The sequence below is a fragment of the Plectropomus leopardus genome, chromosome 23 (assembly GCF_008729295.1).
Source record: "Plectropomus leopardus isolate mb chromosome 23, YSFRI_Pleo_2.0, whole genome shotgun sequence".
Taxonomy (NCBI): domain Eukaryota; kingdom Metazoa; phylum Chordata; class Actinopteri; order Perciformes; family Serranidae; genus Plectropomus; species Plectropomus leopardus.
Window position 1 is genome coordinate 17314593 of NC_056485.1, and position 23337 is coordinate 17337929.

At 35.4% G+C, this 23337-nt stretch overlaps 4 protein-coding genes and 1 long non-coding RNA gene across 7 annotated transcripts; 4 read left to right on the top strand and 1 right to left on the bottom strand.

The window, feature by feature from the left end:
- The first annotated feature begins 671 nt into the window (after positions 1-671).
- LOC121961830 (leishmanolysin-like peptidase 2) lies at positions 672-9005 on the top strand. Its single transcript, XM_042511870.1, has 15 exons — positions 672-1067; positions 1157-1250; positions 1457-1508; positions 1635-1784; positions 2490-2615; positions 2798-2882; positions 2967-3103; positions 3853-4036; positions 4174-4240; positions 4362-4458; positions 4768-4872; positions 5148-5285; positions 5986-6095; positions 6178-6363; positions 8943-9005. Exons 1-15 carry the CDS (start codon positions 728-730, stop codon positions 8992-8994), a joined length of 1923 nt encoding a protein of 640 aa, XP_042367804.1. The 5' UTR covers positions 672-727; the 3' UTR covers positions 8995-9005.
- Positions 9006-10259: 1254 nt separating this feature from the next.
- On the top strand, positions 10260-14723 carry LOC121962460 (ubiquitin carboxyl-terminal hydrolase 47-like). The gene is made up of 11 exons (XM_042512716.1): positions 10260-10477; positions 11414-11522; positions 12629-12727; positions 12872-12977; positions 13372-13481; positions 13608-13678; positions 13761-13880; positions 13973-14068; positions 14190-14318; positions 14415-14543; positions 14676-14723. The coding sequence occupies exons 3-11, from the start codon at positions 12649-12651 to the stop codon at positions 14721-14723; spliced, it is 888 nt and encodes a 295-aa protein (XP_042368650.1). The 5' UTR covers positions 10260-10477; positions 11414-11522; positions 12629-12648.
- Positions 14724-14757: 34 nt separating this feature from the next.
- LOC121961937 (histone-lysine N-methyltransferase SETD1B-like) lies at positions 14758-17695 on the top strand. 3 transcript variants are annotated; one of them, XM_042512059.1, is made up of 5 exons: positions 14758-14841; positions 14947-15039; positions 15399-15494; positions 16119-16418; positions 16634-17695. In XM_042512059.1, exons 1-5 carry the CDS (start codon positions 14778-14780, stop codon positions 16702-16704), a joined length of 624 nt encoding a protein of 207 aa, XP_042367993.1. In that variant the 5' UTR covers positions 14758-14777; the 3' UTR covers positions 16705-17695. The 3 variants fall into 3 exon arrangements, with proteins under 3 accessions (XP_042367993.1, XP_042367992.1, XP_042367994.1); XM_042512058.1 differs by lacking the exon at positions 16634-17695 and having other exon boundaries at positions 16119-16543; XM_042512060.1 differs by lacking the exons at positions 15399-15494; positions 16634-17695 and having other exon boundaries at positions 16119-16543.
- A 380-nt stretch (positions 17696-18075) lies between these two features.
- si:ch211-212k18.15 (E3 ubiquitin-protein ligase dbl4) lies at positions 18076-23305 on the bottom strand. The gene is made up of 4 exons (XM_042512057.1): positions 23223-23305; positions 21598-21809; positions 20002-20172; positions 18076-18666 (listed from the first exon to the last, which is right to left on the bottom strand). Exons 2-4 carry the CDS (start codon positions 21796-21798, stop codon positions 18211-18213), a joined length of 828 nt encoding a protein of 275 aa, XP_042367991.1. The 5' UTR covers positions 21799-21809; positions 23223-23305; the 3' UTR covers positions 18076-18210.
- Positions 20583-21725, top strand: LOC121961938. Its single transcript, XR_006107095.1, has 3 exons — positions 20583-20735; positions 20868-20912; positions 21594-21725. It is a non-coding gene; the product is annotated as an uncharacterized LOC121961938 (long non-coding RNA).
- Positions 23306-23337: the final 32 nt, after the last annotated feature.

Genomic DNA, 23337 nt, shown 5'->3' on the forward strand with positions numbered 1-23337 from the left:
TTAATTAATTAAAAAGTGCAAAGAATGTGTCAGCATGGGAGGAACTTTTATTTTGCAAAACCTTAGGGAGCTTTTTTTTAATTTATTCGACACATTATTTTGTATAAAAGTGACCAACCACAGATTTAATGCTGAAATTTAAATTTATACCATTAAACTCTGTGGAATTTCTGTTATGTTATATACGTCAGCAGATGTTGCATAGCTTCATGGTGAATCGCTGCAAACTTTATTTATTTATTTTGGGATAATCCATAATAAGGTTTAACTATATTAAACCCACCATGTGTTTTGTAGTTGTAGAATATAAATTACCAAAAAAAAAGTGATCTTAGTGTCCTGAATATTTCCTACTTAACAAATAAAATACAGATAATTTATGAAAGAGCACAAGTTGACTTGAGTCATAAATAATCAATAAAAAGGGAATTGTGATGCTAATATTTTGCATCTCAGTATTAAAATAAATTAATGTAATTCACTGTAAAGTGTTAATCAGTTGTAAGTAGCATCATTGTATTATCATTTTATTTTAATTTATAAATCCCTTCCCTGTGGGCTGATGGATGAGAGTTTTAGTATCATGATGACAGTTTGATTCACAACAGCCGTAAGAAAACCTGTTGCTCTGAATGAACGTGTCCTGCAGTAAAAGCTCCTCAACCAAAATGTCTAACAACTACTCATCATCCCCTCTGTGGCCCTAAAATAGGTCACAGCTGTAATTATGGCTTCACCTTCATCCCAGAGGCTCTGGGTGGGGATGTTGGTGGTCACCGTGGTGATGACCAATCTTCCAGGAGCGATGCAGAAGTGCATCTTTGACGAGGTTCAGGTCCAGAACAGGGTGGTCCGAGCTGCAGGCAGCCCACACACGGAGCCAGGACCCAGGAGGGCATCACCTCAGCGAAGGAGAAATATAGCCCCGCCCACTCCTGCCTCCCCACAGCCAATCAGGATCCAGACCTGGATTCCAAAAGAGAGCAGCAGCCTATCAGAGGCTGAGAGAGAGAGGATGGAGGCAGCGGTGGAGGAGGCTGTGAACATGGTTTCTTCTTTACTGTCAGGTGATAAACAGACCACACACACACACACACATAACACACAGACACACACACACAGAGGTTAACATGCACTATTATTAACCCTTTAATAGTGGAGCGAGCTCCTGGCCCATTGCTTCTCAGCAGAGACATCAATAAATACTGCAAGTTTCTCTGGAGGAATTCAAGCACTGCAAACTACAACAGGTGAGTATGCAGTTTCTGTGTGTGTGTGTGTGTGTGTTTGGCCAGATGTGAATCTTTATCTTTTTTGGAATAACTTTGTTAAAATAAATCTCTTAGAAAAGGTTTGTGTGTTTGAGTTTTGTCACAGCATGTTTTCTGATTAATCCTAAAGGAACTGAAATGCTTTTCAAATTAATGAGAAATGAGAGTTTATTTTCTTCCTTCAGGTGTGGTCGAGCGAACAACAGCTACAGATCTGAGACATGTCTGGATGTGACCGTAAGTTTCAGTCTGAATTATTATGGTGCTGTAGTGAAAGAGTCTAAAAAAACCACATAGACAACATGTACCAGTTCACATGAAGAAATGAAAACCTGGTGCCAAATATGTTCCTGTTCTCAACAGATCCCAGATGATCACCTGGCTGGATGTGATATTTACACGGAGGCTGATTCACCTCGCAGGACTGAGCTCCGTCCTGACGGTGCTGGACTCCAGGACACCGACTTCCTGCTGTACCTCCACATACAGGCCACCGACAAGTGTCGAGCGGAGGTGAAGACTCACTTCAGACATATTTGAGAAGTTTTTCAAAGTGAAAAGTCACTGATGGAAATTTAAATTAATAATGAAAAGTAGTTATATGGCACTTAAAATACAAAAGGTTATTTTTTTACAGCATTTTAGTCTATGTATTTTATTTAAAATCTCTGAAAAGACATCGAAGGAGAACTCATTTTAAAAGGTGCTGAGGGACATTTAAGAGATGCCACTAAAAACACAAATATCTAAGAACAATACAAGTTTGTGTCAATTTAAAAAACAAATAAAGAATAAAAACAACAGTTACAATCAACAAGATTAGCAATTAAGTCGTGAAATTCTCAAAAGAGAGCAACAGAATAAAATAAACAAAAAATGGCCAAAATATTAAAACAATAATTATGAATTAAAAGTTTTAAAAAATTGTTCTTCACATGTTAAACACTCAAGGCTTTGATTTTTTTTTTGCCTTCAAATCCCAGAAATTGCCTGTCAATAAGCATGTATGTCAATTAAGTCATTTATATGTTTTTTTCCTTAGAAAATTGTCGCAAAAAATAAATAAATAAATAACTTAAATGCATAAACTTGAGACTTTTTTATTTAATTTTTGGATCCTCTTATATTAACTGTAATTTTGTAGAAAGTCAATAAAATGAATTAAAAATATTAAAATAACAAAAGAAATACTACTTTTATGTCCTGTTCTCCTCTCAGCCTAATGTGTTGGCCTACGCTGTCCACTGTCAGACGGACACCAGTGGACGTCCCGTAGCCGGGGTGGCGGTCATCTGCAGGGACAGACTGACAGGAGCCGCATACAGCCACCAGGCTACTGTACAAGTACGATTAACAATATTTCTGTCTCTTTTTTACAAGTAGTTTAATGAAATTTTTATTAGAACTGACAGATGATCCCAAATATAACAAATAATGGCACAATGGGATTATGGGACGTGTTTTTACGGACAAGTAGCAGCAGGATGTAAAGGATGCGTCATAAAGAGTGTGTTTGGTTTATTCAGACGGTGATCCACGAGCTGTTTCACACACTCGGTTTCTCTAAAGAGCTCCTCCGAACCTGGAGAGACTGTTCCTCCACGTCTCAAGGTTTTTAAATTATTTCGGATATTTTTATGCCACTTTATTAAACTTAGATACATGATGTGGTTGTATATTATTATTATTTGATAGCGTGTTCTCCTCGAGGCAAAGTGACCCACTCTGATGGATTTGGCCAGATGAGGATTTACACCCCATCCGTCATCTCGGCCCTGCAGACACACCTGGCATCCGCTGACCCCGAGCTCGGGGGGCCGCTGGAGAACCAGGTACTGAGCAGCTCCTTAAAGGGACCAGTATCATGGAACTTTTTTTTTCTCAATGGTTTAAGCAACATAAGCCAAGTATAGAGAATGAAAAATGGCACGAATAAATACAGGAATTAATAAATAAATAACAGAAATTTAAGATATTAATTTATTTATGTCCCATTTTTCTGACCTGTTTATCAACATTTATTTATTTACACATTCATTCATGCATTATCACTTTATCTCCATATAGTTGTTTTAATTTTTAAAATTAATTTATGTTTTTATTTATGCGTTTAATACAGCATTTATTTATTCTTATTTATTCATTCATCTCTGTATTTATTTGTTTCCATATTTATTCCTGCATTTATTTTTGATTGTCTATTCCTGCATGTTGATACATTTATTTATTTTACATAATTTTTGTGAATTCCTTTATTTATTTACTTATTTGTTTATTTTTAAAAACATATTTATTTATATACTTTTTTAAATATATATATTTTTATCATATTTATTTTCATATTTGTTCATTTGTTCCTATATTTATTTATACATGTATTTAGTTATGTAGTTAGGTTATAATGGAGAGAAGGCAGATATTTCGGCAGTGCTTGGCAACTAAAACCAAAACGATCTGGACTGATAAAAAGCACTGCAGGTAAGACAGAAAAAAATAGATTTTGTGGTGAACTGTCCCTTTAACCCATTTTCATATGAATTATGTGCTCTCTTTACATGTTTTACATGTATTTCTTCTTCAGGATGTTCGTCCGGGCAGAGTGTCCTCTCACTGGGAGTCTCGCGTCCTGCAGGGCTCCATCATGGCGGCGGTGCTGGGGGACTCGTCCACAGTCCGGATCGACCCGGTCACCTTAGCAGCATTACAGGACACAGGCTGGTACACTGTGGACCTGAGCCGGGCGCAGAGTCTTGTGTGGGGAGACGGTGAGGAAAGATGAAGATATTAAACATAACGATGTGAAAACATGTAAAATTTACTTTATATTTGTCATAATAATAAAGAGAACAGACAGAGAAAAGTTAGATAAGATGATGTTTTTTATTTTGTGTTTTTTTAATAGGTGAAGGAGCTACGTTTGGCTCTCTGTCAACCTGTCAGAACAAATCCTCATTTTTCTGCACTGGCAGGTAAATTTATACTTACATATATGTTTTCTACACATCTGCTTATGTTTTTTAAGTTGGATGAGAGTCACTTTTTAATTTTCATACCACATTTGCAGCATTAATTTGCATTGTTCTCTCTTAGTGGATTTGGGTGTCATCATCTTCACCTCCACAAGGGGGAGTGCCAGACAGACCAGCACCTGGACGGGTGTCGGGTGTTTAAACCGCTCAAGAATGGAGTAAGTTTCATTTCCTCTCATTATTTTATTGAAATTGTCTTCGCCAAACAATATCCTTCAGATTATTAAATATAAGTAAATCTGTTGTACTTGTTTTGCATCCCCAGAAGTATTTTCCTTAAATCTCAGAATGTGTAAAATTGTTTATTATATCCTTCCTTTGGATTTTTAAATGTTCCTGTTATGTAAAGCAAGAATGTGGGATCAGCCTTTTTTACTGCAATCATTTGCAACCTGTGGCATTTTTTTTTTTTTTTTTTGCAATTGCAGCATCACATTTTCACTGTTTTTTACATTTTTGATCTTCAGAGTGAATGTTGGAAAGAGGGAAACAGCAGACGGTCTGCTGAAGAGGAGAGTGGAGAGATTTTTGGTTTTCACAGCCGCTGCTTCTTCTCGAACCTGACCAGACAGGTGTGTGTGTGTGTGTGTGTGTGTGTGTGTGTGTGTGTGTGTGTGTGTGTGTGTGAGTGTGTGTGTGTGTGTAACTTAATGAAAGCCTGTCACTGTTTTCTTTTGTTTAAAGGAATATTTTACCCCAAAATGACCATCTGTATATCAGTTGCTCGTCCCTTGTTAAGCTGAATTTGTGAAGTGAACTTTGTTTTTTTTTTTGCACATTTCTTCTGTGAATGAAGAATCCAGAAACATAGAAAAAAAATTCTTTAATATTAATTTCTGTCTTTCAGAACCGGAGTGAATTTTTTTTGGACAGCGGTTCTGTGGAGGGACGCTGTTTCAGACACAGGTGCACTGGACACAACAGATACCAAATCCAGGTTTTTGGCTCAGACTGGGTGGACTGTCCAGCAGGAGGCGCCATTCAGGTAACTCCACACAACAACACGCAGTAACTGTAACTCCTTTACATCCTGTTAGGCAACTGAAACTAGAGCAAAATATCATACTCCATGAGATTATCGTAAATTGATGGTGTCGGTTGTTTTTATGTCATATGTTGTCATCGTTGGTCTTAATGCACATTTTTGCAAAGTAAATTCCCTTTGAGGCAATAAAGATTTTTATTCATTTGTTCTGTGAGAACGATGTATCTCTAAAAAAAAAAAAAAAAAAGCCAAGTTTTCTTGGTGCCAAAAAAAAAATTAATAAATAATATATTTTTTCAGCTTTGCAATGACGCGTTTTCAAGCTGATCCAAGAGAGTTTATTTATTTATTTATTATTTATTTGAAGTGAAAGAATTTTCTCATCACTTAAAGAAAACCGTACGTACATGGTCACCGTAATCTGAGAACTAAATGAAAGTTGTCAGACAAATGTAGTGAAGTCAAAAATACAATATGCGCCTCTGCGATGTAGTGAAATAAAGCTAGAAAGCTGCATAAAATGGAAATACTGAAAAACTGAAGTACAAATACTTCGAAATTGTATGTAAGTGGGGTAAACATTTAGACAAGTTACAATATGCTTTAACAAAGACGTTCTTTATTTATATATAAAAGTTAATGTGACTGTTATACACTGATTTTTAAAAACTGTTCTGTCTCTGCTGTTTTTAACCGTCAGATAAAAGGATACCAGGGTTTGGTTCACTGCCCTGACAGGAAGTTATGTGTGTACGCTGACGTTACTCCTCCTTCAGAATATATCTCTTCATTTCCTGCTTCTATCACAAGGTAAGTACGACTTTAAACAAGCATACTTCTGATTTATGATAAGTTATGACTCATATTTACCTCATTTTATTTTTTTGGTCAGTGAGAGTTTAACCTCAGTGCCAAACGGGACGTGGTGGACCCTCAGACCTCCTGCGGAGCTCTCTGCAGCCTCAGCGCTCTGCGTCACTGCTGCTGTGTGTCTCCTGGCTGCAGCTGTGGTGACTTTCAGAAAACGTTGCTCCTGCAGGATCAGAGTCCACTCTGCCCCGGAGGATCACGCTGATCCGTAGGTAACAGCTGACTTTAAAAACTGAATGTTTCAGTGTTGGAGAAACTGTGATTTTAGGTAAAGGATCATTTTAAATATGAAAAAGAACAAATTCATTCAAACAAATATGACATTTTAATGCGTTTGTTTTACTGAACATGACATACAGCAAAGTCACAAACAGCTAAATGTTCATCAGCTAATTTCCTGTCCCACATACAATGACAAAACAAACATAAATTATAACACAACAGACTTAAAAAACATTATATAATGAGTCATAGGAGAAACATAAGGCTGAGAGAAGGATTATAGATTACAAAAGACCTCAGTAACACTGGGAAAGTCAATTTAAAGGAATACTTTGCTCCCAAAATGATCATTTCTATATCAATTACACAGCCTGTTTTACATTGAAATTGTGTTATTATTAGTATTATTATTTATATTCTATCGATCTATGCATTAATCTTATTTTGTAAAGTCACGTAAGCCTTCAGATAATTATGTGAAGTAAAACGTACAATATTTTCCCCTGAAATGTACTGAAGTAGATGTATGTGTGCAATAAAAAGACAAGACATAAGGAAAGTACAAGTACCTCATACTTAAGTACAGTACTTTAGTAAATGTACTTAGTTATATTCCACCACTGGTGATAAACATCTTTGAACTGTAGCATTTGATTCATATTTCTTCCTGTGGGAAAATTTAGGAGCTGTTATATAAAGTTATATAAAGTTTAGCTGGTATAGCGCAGATGGTCCAGAAGGTGGCGCAATTGTTCAGGAGTTGAAATGTGTGACTGTGGAGCTCAATAGGAAATGTTTGACTACTTAATGTCCCACAACTTAATAACCACTCTCTCCTCCACGATTTGTACTTTCACAGTGGTGAAAAGTAATTATATTTGCTCAATAATACTGCACACAGTTGACACCATTTAGGTGCTATTTCTATTTTCTGCTGCTATACACTTGTAATTCCCCACATTTAAGGGATAAATTTTAGCTGCTTGTCACTTCAATCTAACAGCAGTTGTTACTTTTTGCATTCAGAAAGTACAGATATCTTATATATCTCATATAAAGTAAAGATTTCTTATATATCTCATATAAAGTACAGATATCTTATATATCTCATATAAAGTACAGATATCTTATATATCTCATATAAAGTACAGATATCTGACCAGAAAGTTGCATATTAGAATAAAACTTGAGTAAAAAATAAAGTATCTGATATCTAATTTACTGAAGTATCAAAAGTAATTTTATCATAATAAATTAAACTGAATATTAAAAGTAAAAGTACAAGTACAATTTGCTTTGCAGGAAAGCAAGCAGTCAGCGTTTTGAGAGTTAGGAAGTTTATTTCTTTGTAACATACATCAATTTAAAAACAGAACCTTAAAGAAAAATAAAAACTCGAGTGTACAGATAATCACACACACAAAATAAAAACTTAACCACTGTACTGAAGTATTTCTTCATTACTTTACACCACTGCATACAGATTTGACATACGTATTCCATTTCATAAAATATGTTGTCATGCTACAGAGTAAACTACCCCAAATTACATAAAGCAGTTAGAATCACCTCTACCTCACAACGTGTGAGTAGTTTTTACATTTTGATGTATGAATGATCACAAATTCAATAATATGAAAATATGGACATTTGAATGAAGGGACCATTCTGCATTATGGGGTCAGTACTTTTACTTCTGATGGGCAGTTTAGCTCATTTTAACCCCCTTCAACAAAGCTCCCTGTAGACACTCACTGAAAGAATAGAAATACTTGTGTATAAAACAACAGTGTAAATGTATTTGTCTTATCTTAAAGGGAAAACCAACAATATTAATACAAATCAAAATCTAGTCAAAGGATTCTTACAAAAAACAGAATAACAAAGTTTTAGGTAGAAGTTAACTCTGCATTTTTCAATTGTGGTGTAATATTGTCCCAAATTTCAGTCCAAAAAATATCTCTTATTTATATAAAAGGGATAGTTTACATTGTCTAAAGTGGAGTTATATATTACCTGGAGAACAAATGTCAGTCGCCATGTTCCCAGTTTGGAGAAACAGGCAATAAAGTACTGCTGTGGATGTGGGCAGCAAGAAAATATAGTTTAGCTAACTAAGAAATCAGTTTAAATTGATGCTGCGTAACACAGTGCATGGCACAGTTGAGCCTTTCTGAACAAATATGGACGCTCTGAGGGTTGAGAAAATGTGGTGCCAAAGGAAAGGGCTGTCTGACGACAAGGTGAAACTATTTTTAATGTAGCATGGACATTGACTGATATTGCTGTTTTTGTTGTTGCTGCCCCATCACAACAGTACATTGCTTTGCTTCTGTATCAGTACTACTGCCTGCTTCTCCAAACTGGGGGACTGCTGACTTACATCTGCTGTCTTCAAAAAAGTGCCACAAAGGGCGTTTCTTAAAAAAGAAAAAAAAACTAAAATGGCAAAAATGAAGTACTTAAGAAGTATTTTCCTAAAAAATAAAGAAATAAAAACAGGTGTATTTGTATTTCTTGAGCTCTAAATGTTAAATCAACAAAATTATATCCCCTGCCACACAGGGAGAGACGTCTGCCTTGGTGCTACACCACTGGAGCAAATTTTGGAATATGAGCCATCCTGACCTGCACACTCTTTAGTGAGCTTCAGACACACAAAACAGAACTCCACCTTACACTGCGGACATATGATGTTTTTACATTTTGTTGTGTCATGCTCAACCAGAAAACCACATTTGGGACAGGCACGGATGCAGGGACAGCCAGTGACGCCCACCACAGACTTAAAGGTGATATCTGGACACGTTCTCAGCGTTTCTAGTTGCTGATTGGTGCAGCCTTGATTATCACAGCGGTCTGAACGTGGAGACGGACCTTTCCATTCCCTCAAACACTGCCAGCAGAACATGTAGTTCATCTTTTTATCCTTTGTGCACACTATGCACCGGACACTTAGATCACAGAGATTACTCCTCACCATACAAGACTTGCAACCAGGACACTGTTGAATAATATTTAAAAAAAAAAAAAAGAATGAGATGTTTTGAAATCCATTTATTAAATTCAACATTTTCGATCAGTTTGTGAATAGTTTAATAGAGATACTTACTAATCTGAAATTCCAGTAATCCTTAACATTGCTGAACATTTTGGTTTCAAAGATCTTCATTTCTTCAGGGGTCAGAAGAGCCATTTTACAAACCTCTTCGTACGGCCACTCAGCATCACAGTTGGGCATGCCGCACACAAATTTGAACCTACCCTAAAATGGTAAAAAAAAAAAAAAATCAGAGAAACTCTTCAACAGTAAAGAAAATGATAGCACCAGCACACGGCTTACCTCTTTCAACAATCTCTGACACCAGTTGGTGAGAGACATCGGAGTGACAACATGACCGCAGGACATTTTTGCTCGGAGAGACTTGAAGCCTTCGCACAAAACTATGAGACACACGAACAAGAGGAGATGTGATTAAGAATGTCATACTTGTAAAAATAAGCCATGGATAACAGAAGCTTACTTTTCTTACTTTTCAAGCCTATCTCTTGGTGAAAAAACAGCAACTAAAGCTACTTACAGTCTAAATCATCATCTCCTTCGACAAATGTAAGTGTTTTGTCCTGAGGGTTGTAACACTTGTCCTGTTCAGTCTTGACATTGACTGTGTTGTCCTTAGACATCTCTCTGTCCAGTTGTCAAATTGGCCCTCTGTTGTTCGGAGTTATTTCTCTGTTCAGTTGAAGAGCTGTTGCCCATCTAGACTAAAAGACGAAAGCTGCTCACTCAGACAACAAAACAGGGGCACAGGGGTTGGAGTTTCGTTCCTCTTTTCATTTCCACAAAGTCACGTGATTTGTCTGGAACCTTAGGTCTAAATGTGACATATCTCGAAATATTTGCTCAGAGTTTCAGTTTCTTTATCAGAATACACAAATCTGAAGAGCCCTCCAGGCTGAGCGGCAAAATGGTAATCTAGCTGAACGTACATGGACCCAGTCAAAAAAAAACACTCATTCATCTATGTGACAAAAGGAAAAGATGAAGAAGATCACTGTGCAGCAATTTAAAGAGATCGTTGCCAAAGAACTGAATATCGGTAGGATCTGTTTTAAACTTGCATAAGGAGATTGTTTTGTTCCTGTTTATATGCAGGACCATAAATTCATATGTGACAAATCTGAAAATGTATGTCCAGTGTCATCACCGGGTTCCAGTGCAGAAAGCTGCGTGGCTTAAAAAGATAAGGATGGAGGTATCAGACTCTGGGATATGCCAATGATTAACAGTCAGTTTCTCTCTTGCTGTGAGGCAACAGTGCTAACCACGATGCCACCGTGCCGCCCTCTGCTGGATAGCTTCACATTATAATGAAAATTAGGTTTACAGGAAGCCTTAAGGTCACTTCCAGTAAACAGGCAACATTTTCGGTAACACAGCCACCTGTAACATCATGTTTGTGTGAAAAAGTTTTGTTCCTGTGTAAAGCAAGATGTTTTCTATCCACTTAAACCGCAAACAAGAGGTGTGATATTAAATGAGCAGAAAAACATCTTGTGGTTTCTAACGACTTTGCATTGGTTTTCCTGTCTGTTTCTTACTTTCTGTTTTCACAATAGCAAGGTGAAAGACCATAGAGGCTGGCACGTTGGGTTTTTTTGGGGGGGGGTTACTGCATGGTGTGTGTACCCACTTCACTCCTAGACATCTTTTTTGATGAGTATCTCACTCAATCAATCCCACCTTTCAGGCACACGGCAGTTACCATTAATAAGGACCATTAATAAGAAACATAATGAAAATTAGGTTTACAGGAATGATGCAGTAACTGACTAGAGGACTGAAGCAAAGTAGCAAGGAGCACAGCGAAAAGAAAGAAAGTGAATTAAAATAAAGAGAAAGTCCCCGCTAGAGTACCGTAGACCTTTAAAAACATTTAGAAAATAATTTAAAGATTATTAAAGTTTTGTACAGGAGCCTCTTTTCTTTTCTAAACTTTATTTTCAGTTGTGTCATAACATTGTCCTGTCACTAGGTGAACGCTCAGACTGCTGACAGCCGCCTGGGACAAAAAAAGGAAAGTAAGACTTTTTGAGAGTCCCCTCCACACGTTACTGGCTTCCTTACACAATCGTCAGAGCCCGGTAAGCATTCCCTTTCTGTCTCTAATTCTGGCTTACACTGCAAACCAGCCTTACAGGCTTTCTTATCATTTCAATGTTCTCTGTATTTGTATGACTGGATTGTAAACACAGAAGTAAGGAGTCATAAAATGTGCATTATTGAGGATAAAATGTATCACATTGTAAATATATCAAAGGAGCAGCTTATGACATAAAACTGAGAAATTGCAAAAACTGTGAACAGTGTGAAATGATAAGCAGACAAGCACAGAAAGACGTATCTTAAAACGAGCTGCCTGTCCATTTCAGCATTACACATGAAAACACGAACAACAAGTGGGGGGAACGAACATGCTCCTCCTAAATCCAGGAAATGATGCTAATTTAAAGAGATAAAGAAAAAGAATATCAAACAAACGGGTAATAAAGAAGCAAATAAATGAAGTTTTCCATACTATTTGGATATAAAACAAAATTAACACAAAAGCAACTAGTGGTAACTACAGGTTATATAGTACAATTTTAAATTTCTGGGCTCAAATGTGATTTAAATGTTTGTCCTAATGTTAAACATCCACCACAAAAGATTTACACATAAGTAAGACATTTGATTATCGATTTTTCCTTCCATTTTAAACTCTACCAACTGATGTTTCCAAATCTTTGACCGTACATTATTTTTTTAAATAAAAAGACTGTACCTGCTGCACAAAACAAGAGCTTTTCTAGGGTTTGAGGACGTTTAGTGCACAGCATGGACCATGGTCCAGAGTTGTGATCATAATCTGGCAGCCCACTAAATATTATTTCTGAAAATGTGAGGAGGATAAAAAGAAACATACCACTGTCTTTGGGATATCTAGTACTTTTTCTTTCTATATTTAAGCAAAGCGAACACATCTGAGGACTTTAGCCCTCTGCTTTTAAACGCCATCGCCACCTGGGACAGAAGGTGCAAACAGCCAACAGGCAAAATTTAAAAGGGTAACACTACTTTTTCTTTTCTTCTTCATTAAATTACACAACAAAACATAAAACATAACAAAGATAACATGATGACTTTTTGATAGTAGATTGAAATGGAGCCGAACTGTTTGCCAGATAAAACAACACTTTATCATCTTCAGGGGGAAATCCAAGAGGAAAGATGACTCGCCGTAAAAAAAAACCCTCTCGGAAATGTAAAGCAACTACAGAGAAGGAGCATAAGGGCAATAAAGTTGCAGGTGATGTCCAATATATGTTTTTAAAATGTTTTAAAATATCTACAGTTTTATAGCTGCGGTCTCCCTTTGCTCTGCACCTTTTGCGCGTCTACTTTTATTCATGGAGAAAGTGTAATGACACTGTGTTTTTCGTTTCCTTTAAAGTCACTCCGCCACAGAGACGTTATTATGGTCTGCGTAATCAGGGAGCAACGTGTTACCTCAACAGTGTCCTGCAAGTTCTCTTCATGACTCCAGAGATCCACGACAGGTTTGAAACAGCTGCAGTCATCTGTAAAATGATGTCATAACATCAGTGTCGCTGCCTATGTTTTGTTGTTGTCATCTCTGATGATTGTTTCCATTTATTTTTTGTGTTTTTGTGCTGCTGAAAACCAGTTTTTAACTGAGTCAGGCCAGTTTTAACTGAAACCCACCTGATGTTACTCTTAACTCCTTCCATGTAAAAAATAAATGAATGACAACAAATAGAAGGAAAGCAGTTTAAATGTGAGTAAAACACCATGTAAAAAGCATGAAACATTTCTTTATAAAGTGACTCATTTGAGTTTATATTTGTGTGTCAAATTCACAAAACTAAACCAATGATCACATCAAGGCAGGCTGTAAATACTGTTGACTCAGATGCTGCTCTCTTCCTAAAGGTTGAATGAAGAATCACAAACAGACCTTCAGCTGAGAAAAATCTTTGCCGGCCTGAAGAAACAGACATGTGGAACAGAAGCTTTCACAGAAGCATTTGGAATTACGAATGGTAAAATGGACTGTGATAAATGGAAAATAGAGCATTCAAAGTGCTTTTAGCATTTACTAAAACAGTAGTAAATGAGGGAAGATGCTTTGATGAAATCATTCATTTACTTTAATTTGTCCTTCACAGTTTGTCAACAAGGTGATGCTCCAGGATGCCTGGAAATGATTTTACATAATATCAGCTCAAAAGCCTCTGAGGTGAGAATTTATCCAATCTGTAATATTATGCACAGGTGGACAAATAGGAAAGCTGTGATATAACTGATATTTATATATTTAGGTTTTGAAAGGAAAGATGACATACACAACAAAGTGCTCCAAAGGCCACTGCATCAATGAGGAGACTAATCCGTTCTTGACTCTTCCACTGTCACTGATGACTGATGCAACCTGCAGTGTGGTAAGCAGCCAGAGTTTACAGATCTGCTTTGGGATTTTTATACGATGTGAGCTTGCTATCGAATTTAGAATCTAACGTTTGTCTTTCAACAGAAAGACGGCTTTGAAAGGATCTTCCAGCTTACATCATTCAGTGGAGACAGCATGGTGTACTGCAATGAATGTAACAACAAAACGGAGGCAACAAGTGTGAGTTTGGAACCAAAATTGTCGCAACAGTGAATTTCATACTGGAATTAGATGAACACTTTGTGTGTTTGTTTACAGTTCTTTCTGTTGAGCAAAACCTGTGGTTTTTTGTGTTATTTAGAGATGTGAGATGGTGAAATTTCCTCAGATTTTGACTCTGCTCCTTAAAAGATTTGACTTTGACTACAGCTCCATGTCACATGTCAAATCACACTGCCGTGTGGACGTGCAACATACATTACAAATGCAGGCAAGGGGACAGGCATTTGTGATTTATATTTGAATGATGTTCCTTATGTTTGCTTTTCAAATATTTTCATGAATCTGACTGTGTTCTTTATTGTAGAACAAGGAGTATGAACTGTATGGGATGGTGAATCACTTTGGCAGTCTGAGAGGTGGACATTACACAGCCACCATCCTGTCCAATGAGGACAAAGCCTGGTATGAGTTTAATGACACTGAAGTCAACAAGGTAAGAGAGGAATTTCACCTCATCAATGCCATAACAATGGTACACAATCAAACCCAACCAACCGAAAAATCAAACATCAAATGGAGATTTGTTGACATTGTTTGGTCTGTTTTTTTTTTTTTAATGATGCAGGTTGGAGAGCAACCATTTGCAAAAAACAAGTCTTACACGTATGTCTGACAAAATCAAATTTTTATCTAAAATAAATGAGATATATTATTATTTTGTCATTCAATGCAAATAATGCAAAAATCATTGTTTACCAGCTCCAGGAGTGTATATCTGCTCATGTACAGAGGTAAGGACATACAAATACACAATTAAACTGTTAAACTGTTAAACTGGCCATGAGTGTAATATTATCAGGTCATTGCTACATCCTTTTCTTTCCTTCCTTTTAAAGCCAATTCAAGGGGTCCCACAGACAATGCACCGCAAAAACAGGATGAAACCAGTACCCTAGATGATCCAAAACACGAACATCTGGACAGAAAAAGTAAGTAAAAATGTAGTTGCAAAAGAAACTGGTGATAAAGACCAGATAAAAATAGGAAAGAATGAGGAGATGACGTACTGTGCACGTCCCACCGTTTTACACCGGCAACCAGTTGATGAATTGATTGAGTTGTGATAAAAACCATACTTCCCCAAAAAAGTAGGATATAAGAGTTAATTATGTCACATGCATGTTGACTTAGCAACATGTAATATTAAATAAGAAAAGCTGATCTACAGGAAAATAAATATTTGAAAGCAGAAAGCCTGAGAGCATTACTGCATTATATTTGTTTATTTTCATATAATGAATTATAATCTGATGCCTGCATTTTGTGTTTTCCTTTACATGAATAAAAGCATTTACACCTGAAATTGATGCAGAAGAAGAAGCAGAAGAACAACAACAACAACAACAAAAAGAAGATCTTGAATATAAGATGAAAACACATCAGGGTGAAAACTGTAATCTGCGTTACGATATAAAAGAATGACCATAAATGAAGGAAAATTACTTCTAGCACTACTCACACCATGAAGTGCAATTTTAAATATTTTTGGCCCAAATTTGATTTTCTAACTTAATTCACATCCACCACAAAAATAATTCTACATCAGTGAGACTTTTGATCATTTATCAGTTTTATCCTTATTTAAATCAACCAAATGTTGTATGTTTCCAAATATTTGAAAGTAAATTATTTCTGTTTATAATACAGATGCCGCACCTGACAAACAAAACAAGGGATGGTTTAACATTTCAATTTGCAAATGTCTTTCTTCTCATTGTAAATTTGACTATAGATTGGTAAAAAAACAAAAACAACACTACTTTAATTGGCTCTATTTGATGTAATTTATATCATTTGATTCATTATGCAAACATGCATTTATGCGTTATTTACAGTATACAAAGAATATGAGGATATATTTTTCCAGGGTTTCATTACTGGGGAGGATATGTTGTCATGTCATCTTGTTTCAGGGTGTAAATGCTGAAAATGTATAAAAGCTGTTCTTAATGATATTGAAACTGATCCAGATCATTACTGAATAAATAAATTTTCTTCCTCTTCACAGTCACAAAGAATAATGAGACTAGTTCAGGAGATCTGATGGATGAGATGCAAAATGAACAGAAAGACCAAAAAGAAGCCAAAGAGGAACACAAAAGAAACATAGTGGATGACAGTGACAAAACGCTCAGTATTTGGGCTGGAGGAGAAGAGGATGATGCAAAATATGTAGAGGATGAAAAATCAGTCAGAAAAACAAGCATAGAGGAAAATCTGTCTACAAACGAAGACAATACTTCTTCCATCATTACTCAAGAAAACGACGAACCCGGGATGTTAAAGCAACGTCTGGGCATCCAGACAGGTAATAAGGACATGTTATTTACTGTCAGCAACATTATGGAGGGAATCTGTGTCTTTATCACTGTAATGATAAAAAGAAATAACCCCCTTAATTAACTAAATGTGAACATAATAGAAACGTAAGAACTTATGCGAACCCCTAATCTCATCTACAACCTGTTATCAAAGTAATTTATAATTATGAATCAACTTTGTTCCTAAATTATTGTCTTTCAGTTAATAAACTGGATGAAAATGAGGCAACTGGCCTTCATGTGCCAGAAAAAACCTGCTGCTGTTGCTGTTGAAGTTTACATCCACGTCTGTCCGGACTCATATGTAGCCATGACACAAAACATACTTCAAATATGGATGTTGCTGCAAAGAAGCTATAAATTCTAAAACTCTGCTTCACGCATGTCTTCAACCCATAAGAACAGAAGACCTATATAATTAGCACAGTTTAAATAATTGTGTCTCCGCTTCTGTTCCTGAGAAATGATGTTGAACGATGGTCAGAAAAGTGTTTTTGCTCAACATTATAATGTCACAATGACATTGACTATTGGGTGTAAAACATCACTTTGCCAGTTTATTCTATTACACATTTTGTCTGAAATTTTGTAATAATTAGCACGTGAGGTCTTGAATCATTACCAAAAAAGTATTTTTTGACCTTTGATTGACAAAAATAGCTAATTGTTCAGAAAAACTCACACTAGTTTTAACAAAATTTCAGACAAATGTCTAATAAAGTAAATTCACAATGTGATGACGTTTTATATCCAGTTCTTCAGTTATGACCAAAAAACTATTGTTGAAAGTCACCTTGACCTCTGACCAACAAAATTAGGTCTTGGTCATAACTCAAGAACTCACGCTAACTATGTCAAAATTCAGAAAATGTCTTACAGAATAATTTGATGAAGTGATGATGTTTTATAGTTAGTTCTTGAGTTATGACCAAAAAACTATTGTTTTATGGTCACGGCCACCTTGACCTTTGACTGACAAAATCTGATCAGTTTATTATAGTCATGACATTATGCCTCCAGCTGTTACCGGGAATACATCGACATTTCCAGTCCATTGCTACATATTGTAGCAAGCTGTTAAGTTGTGATGAATTTTGATGCATTTAAAGGTGATTGGACAGTGTTTTACTTTGCTTGATACTAAGGAAACTTTCTTCTTTCAAATACACGGATGCACATTAACTCTGTTTGGATAAATGTATTCAAATAAAAACTTGCATTTAAAAAAAAATTAAACAATTAATTAAATATTTTTTATTTTGTAAATAGCTGGCTGTATGTTTGCCATTTTCTTCTTTAAGCTGTATTTTACATGTTACTGTGCTGATCTAAGTGAAAAAGTGGAATTGCAAATCCATTGTTGGGGCTTTGTAGTAAGAATCTTGTTAAATTGAAAAAAAGACACTAAAAATCAATGAAAAAAACATGAAGACTTCTGTGATTTTATTAAGAGATTTAACGTTTTTTTTAAATGTGTGTATGAACTCTTCAAAAAGTTTTAAATTTGTAGATATAAAATTAAAAATGTGTATTTGTCACATTCTGTGTATATTAACTAATCTTAGCATAGAATAGAATAGAATAGAATAGAATAGAATAAAATGTCTTTATTGTCACTGTACAAAGAAAATACAACGAAATTATGAGTGCTACATCTGATCAGGTGCAAGTATCATAGAGACGACACGCAATTAAAAAAGCACTTATCAAAATTTTAGCTTTTAACATACATTGTTGAATATTGTTAAATGGCTCATAAAGTACAGACAAACATTTTTTTCACCTCCTCTTCCAAACAGGGACAGAGGTCTGTCTGGGAGCGACCCCACTGGGACACATTTTATATGGTGAACTGGTTTTACAACATTCGCGCTTCAGCTTCAGGCAGACGAAACAGAACTCCACGTGGCAGCGAGGGCAGCGGATATTTTTGCAGTTGTGTTGATTATGCTCCACCTTCATGCCGCATGTGGGACAGGCTCGGACAGAGGGGCAGGCGGTGACCCCCTCCACTGCGGGCAGACTGATGTCCTTACACGTCTGCAGGAGCTGCAGGTCCCTGTTGATGCAGCCGTCATTGTTGCAGCGGTCAGATCGAGGGTCTGGACCTTTCCACGCCCGCAGACACTGCCAGCAGAACTGGTAGGTCTTCTTCTGATCGGCTGTGCATATGGTGCAGCGGACGCACAGGTTGGACAGATCCTCCCTCTCTATACACGTTTTGCACTGTGGGCACTGGTGTGGAAAATGATAAAAGGAGAACACGCAGTATTTGAAAATCAGTGCATCTAATTTTTAACACTAAAAAGTCTTTAATATCCCCAGAGGTCTTAAATATCCCCCCAAAAAGTATTTAATAATCAGGAAATACCTTTAATAATAAGAAAGGCCTTTAATATCACAGAGAAATCCCTGAAAAGTCTTCAATAACCTTGAGGGGTCTTAAATATCCCCATAAGTCTTTATTACCTCTGAAATGTCTTTGATAAACCCTCAATAACCTCAAAAAAGAAAAAAGTCTCTGATAAACCAAAAAAGTCTTTAATGTCCCAGAGGTCTTAAATATCCCCCCAAAAGTATTTAATAATCAGGAAATGCTTTTAATAATAAGAAAGGCCTTTAATATCACAGAGAAATCCCTAAGAACCCCCCAAAGTCTTGAATATCTACAGTAAGTCTTTTATATCTTTGAAATGTTTTTATTATCACCAAAAGTCTCTAATAACCCTTGAAAAGTCTTCAATATCCATGAAAAGTCTTTAGTATCCCTGAAAAGCTTCAATAACCTCGAGTGGTCTTAAATATCCCCAGAAGTCTTTATTACCTCTGAAATGTCTTTAATAAACCCTCATAACCTCAAAAAAGAGAAAAGTCTCTGATAAACCAAAAAAGTCTTTAATATACTCAAAAGTCTTTAATATCCCAAAAAAGTCCTTAATAGTTAGGAAATGTCTTTAATAATAAGAAAGGCCTTTAATGTCCCCGAGAAATCCCTAAGAACCCGCCAAAGTCTTGAATATCCACAATAAGTCTTTTGTATCTTTGAAATGTTATTATTGTCACCAAAATTCTCTAATACCCACCAAAAGTCATTAATAACCCTTGAAAAGTCTTTAATATCCATAAAAAGTCTTCAATACCTTGAAAAGTCTTAAATATCCACAAAAAGTCTTTAATACCTCTGAAATGTCTTTAATAAACCCTCAATAACCTCAAAAAAGAGAAAAGTCTCTGATAAACCAAAAACATCTTTAATATACCCAAAAACTCTTTCATATATCCAAAATGTCTTTATTATCCCCAAAAGGTCTTCAATAACCTCAAAAGACCTTAATACCAACAACATCTTTAATAACTTTGAAAAGTCTTTAATATCTCCTAAAGTCTTTAATCTCCATACAAAAAAGTCTTTAATAACACTAAATGGCCTTTAATATCCACCCATATCATCTCCAAAAGGTTTTTATTAACACAATATTCTCTAATATCCCCCCCAAAAAAAAGTCTTTAATAACTGAAACAGGTCTTTAAATATCAACATCAAAAACACTCAAAACAACTAGCACTCACCGGCTGAATTTCGCAGTATTCTGCAGCAGCCAGACGAGCCATCGTCTCCTCAAAATGCTGCATTTCCTCAACAGACAAGTTGGCCAGTCTGCGCACCTCCTGGTACGACCACAGTTTATTGCACAGTTTGGTCCCCTGCACCACCGCAGGGCATCTGAATTTGTGAATACCCTTTAAACAAGAGAAGATGCACTTTGAGATTGTAACAAACAGACAGAACTCACTGCCTAAACTTTTTTTTAATTAATTATTATTATCATTTTCAATCATATTGAAAATAATATAATTTATTAATATAATTATATTAATAAAATAATTTATTAATATAATTATATTAATAAAAGGGGTGCACTGTCACAATCAATGTTGCTGCAAATCACACACACAAAAAATAAAAATGAAAATAAAAATCACCTTTGCATATAGTATTTTGAAATATTTTTTTCCTTTCATTTAAAATAATAGTGGCATCATTACGAAAACCTGGTATTTAAAGGGTTAAAATTCTGAAAATTAATGACTATTTGATATTTATGATTAGAATGATGATGTTGGTTAAAAAAAATAACTCAATGAATGAAAAATGAAATTTTTTAAAGCTTGTTGCATAGCGCGATATGACTGTGTGTCCACCAGCAGAGACTGGGATCATGGACGAGCCCAGCTGGACCAGATCAGCAATCAAGGTGTCCGACTGGGAAAAGACTCACTGCACATGAGAAAGAGCAGCTGAGGTTTGTGAGCAGTCGGCCTTTTTTTGAATAAAAAATGTTGAATCTAAACTGAAATTTCAATAGAAAGAAACATTATTTCCTGGTCGTTGAATTTTTGGACTAAATCCTGTCTTTTCCTGTTCTGCCTGGAAGGACAAATCTACCAGGTGACAGGATCCCTGCTGATGCTTCAGACAGGTAAGAGATTAGATTATTTTTGCTCCCTCATTCCCTTTACCATTTCTTTATTTAACCCTTAGGGCCCACTTTAATATTACACACATGCATATGTTGTTTTATAATTAAGCTTTTAAAAAAAAATCCTTAGCATTATTTTCTTCTTTCTTTGAGTTTATTTTTACCAACACTAGTCCTCATCATAAATATCAAATATTCATGAATTTTCAAAATTTTAAGCCAAGTTTTTGTCATGTTGCTACTATGTATTTAGATTTTTTTTTAAATGCAGAATTTTCAATAACTAGCATGCTAAGTAGCAGCAAGACTGATTTTTATGCATTAATTAAAAACTTAAGGTATTATACATGATTTTCTGCTTTTAGTGACTTTATTTTTTTCAAATGACATCATAAATATGGTTCTATGTGGCACTATTAAAAAACAAACAAAAAAAAAAACCTGCTGCACAGCACCTTTTAAAAGATGTGTGTCATACATTATAGCACCAAAACAGGTTCCCCAATGATTAAAAACTTTTTTGCATTTTTGGGTACTGTTTTGCACATTTTTTTTTTTGAGCAAAACACAAATTTATATATAGTGAGGAAATAAAAGTAATCATGCTTTTACACCACTGTCTTCTTTCCAATTTCATCACTTTATTTTAATTAAAATTTACATTTAAACTGTGATTTCAAGATACCTCATCGAGCTGGCTGCGACACCACAGTGTGAGAGAGTCGGGGGTGACAGCATGGCCGCAGGACATCTCTGCTCTCAGACAGTCATCATCATCATCATCATCACACAGAGGATCCAGGTCGTCCCTCCTGCTAACAAACTTCAGGGTGGTATCCAGAGGGTCGTACTTCTTCTCCACCTGGCCCAGTCCCCGAATGCTCATTTTGATTCTCTCTAAGTAAGTGAAAAGTCTTTATTATTATCTTTAAGCATTGTTATTACTGACAATTGTTAATGACACATTCTGAGTAATAATAATAATAATTATTATTGTTGTTCTTATTATTAGTAGTAGTAGTATTTAGCTAATTAATAATTTTGTTAATTACTAACAATTTACTTAAACAGTTAAAATTCTAAAAGTGAAAAAATAAACAAATGATAAAATAATAATAAATTAGAAATTAATTGCTGCTAATAAATGCATAAAATTGTTATAAATAAAGTAATAATCATAATAACTAGAAAATGAGTACTAATATTACACAAAAAATAATCAATAAAAATAAGTGAATAGCAATGATAAAAATATGTGAAAATAAATCAATAGGAAATAAAATGTTAACGAAATAAGAATAAAAAATATTCTAATCAGTTATTATTTATTGTTGTTGTAGTGTAACACGAGAAAAAATATTGATGGATTTTTGTTCTTCATCTTAATATGAATTTGAGCACATTAGTGCTGCGCTTTAACTTTAAGAACTACAGTTCCCATCATTTTGGGGAGATGTAAACAGGAAGTAGACTATGATGATGCAGTCAGTTGTCATTAATATGGTGAGTTAGCAGTTGGCTACAACTTCACTTATTTTTAGCCAGTATTTAAATTGGCATCATCAAAAGATGCTGAATCATGTATTAGTAGTCCCTGTTTGTAATGAGCCAATATATATGTACAAAAAAATATCACTGGAATACTTAAATACTTAAGAAAACTTAAAAACGCGAGGATTCCCAGGCAGGTTCTGTGTTAATTACAGAGCTGGGAGTTTATGGTTTATGGTACATTTATTGGTGATGCACACTGAGAAATTAACAAATTCCTTAATAAGTGTAAGTAGCACTGAACATAAAAATATGCCTATGATTGTCTGTGTGTTCAGATTTGAGTTCTGAATAGTTTGAAATCATCTAATGAAGACAAAAACTTTGACTGCCAACAAATTTTATTGGCATGACTGAGCTGATATAATAAAATCTGAATCACTAAAAGGGAACTCAGGGAATTTCCAGCTGCTTCATGTTTACATGAAAGTATTTACAGTAAAAAACAAAGTATGCAAAAAACACCATTATTATACAAGTATACATGTTAGAATTAAAGTATTATTGTTGCGAAAGTTTTATGTTTATTACACAAACCCATTTTTACACTGATAATGATGACACAATGAAAAGAAAACTGACTCTCCTGAACAAGGAAAAGACAACAAAAACACTCAGATTGAGTTTAAACCACAAAATAACCGCATTTGTATCACTTTGAATAAGTCTGAGAAGAATAATTTGAATTTAAGTGCAGAAATCAAACTTAGTTTATAAATTTGACACATAATAACAGTATAAGAGGAAGTTCAGTCTTACCTTGGAGGCAGATTGTAGTTTTTTCTTGTGATAAACCGGAAACACAACAGCCGCACCTGAAACTACACAACTCAGGAGGATTATTTCGCTCAGATGTAGCACCGTAAACTCTGCA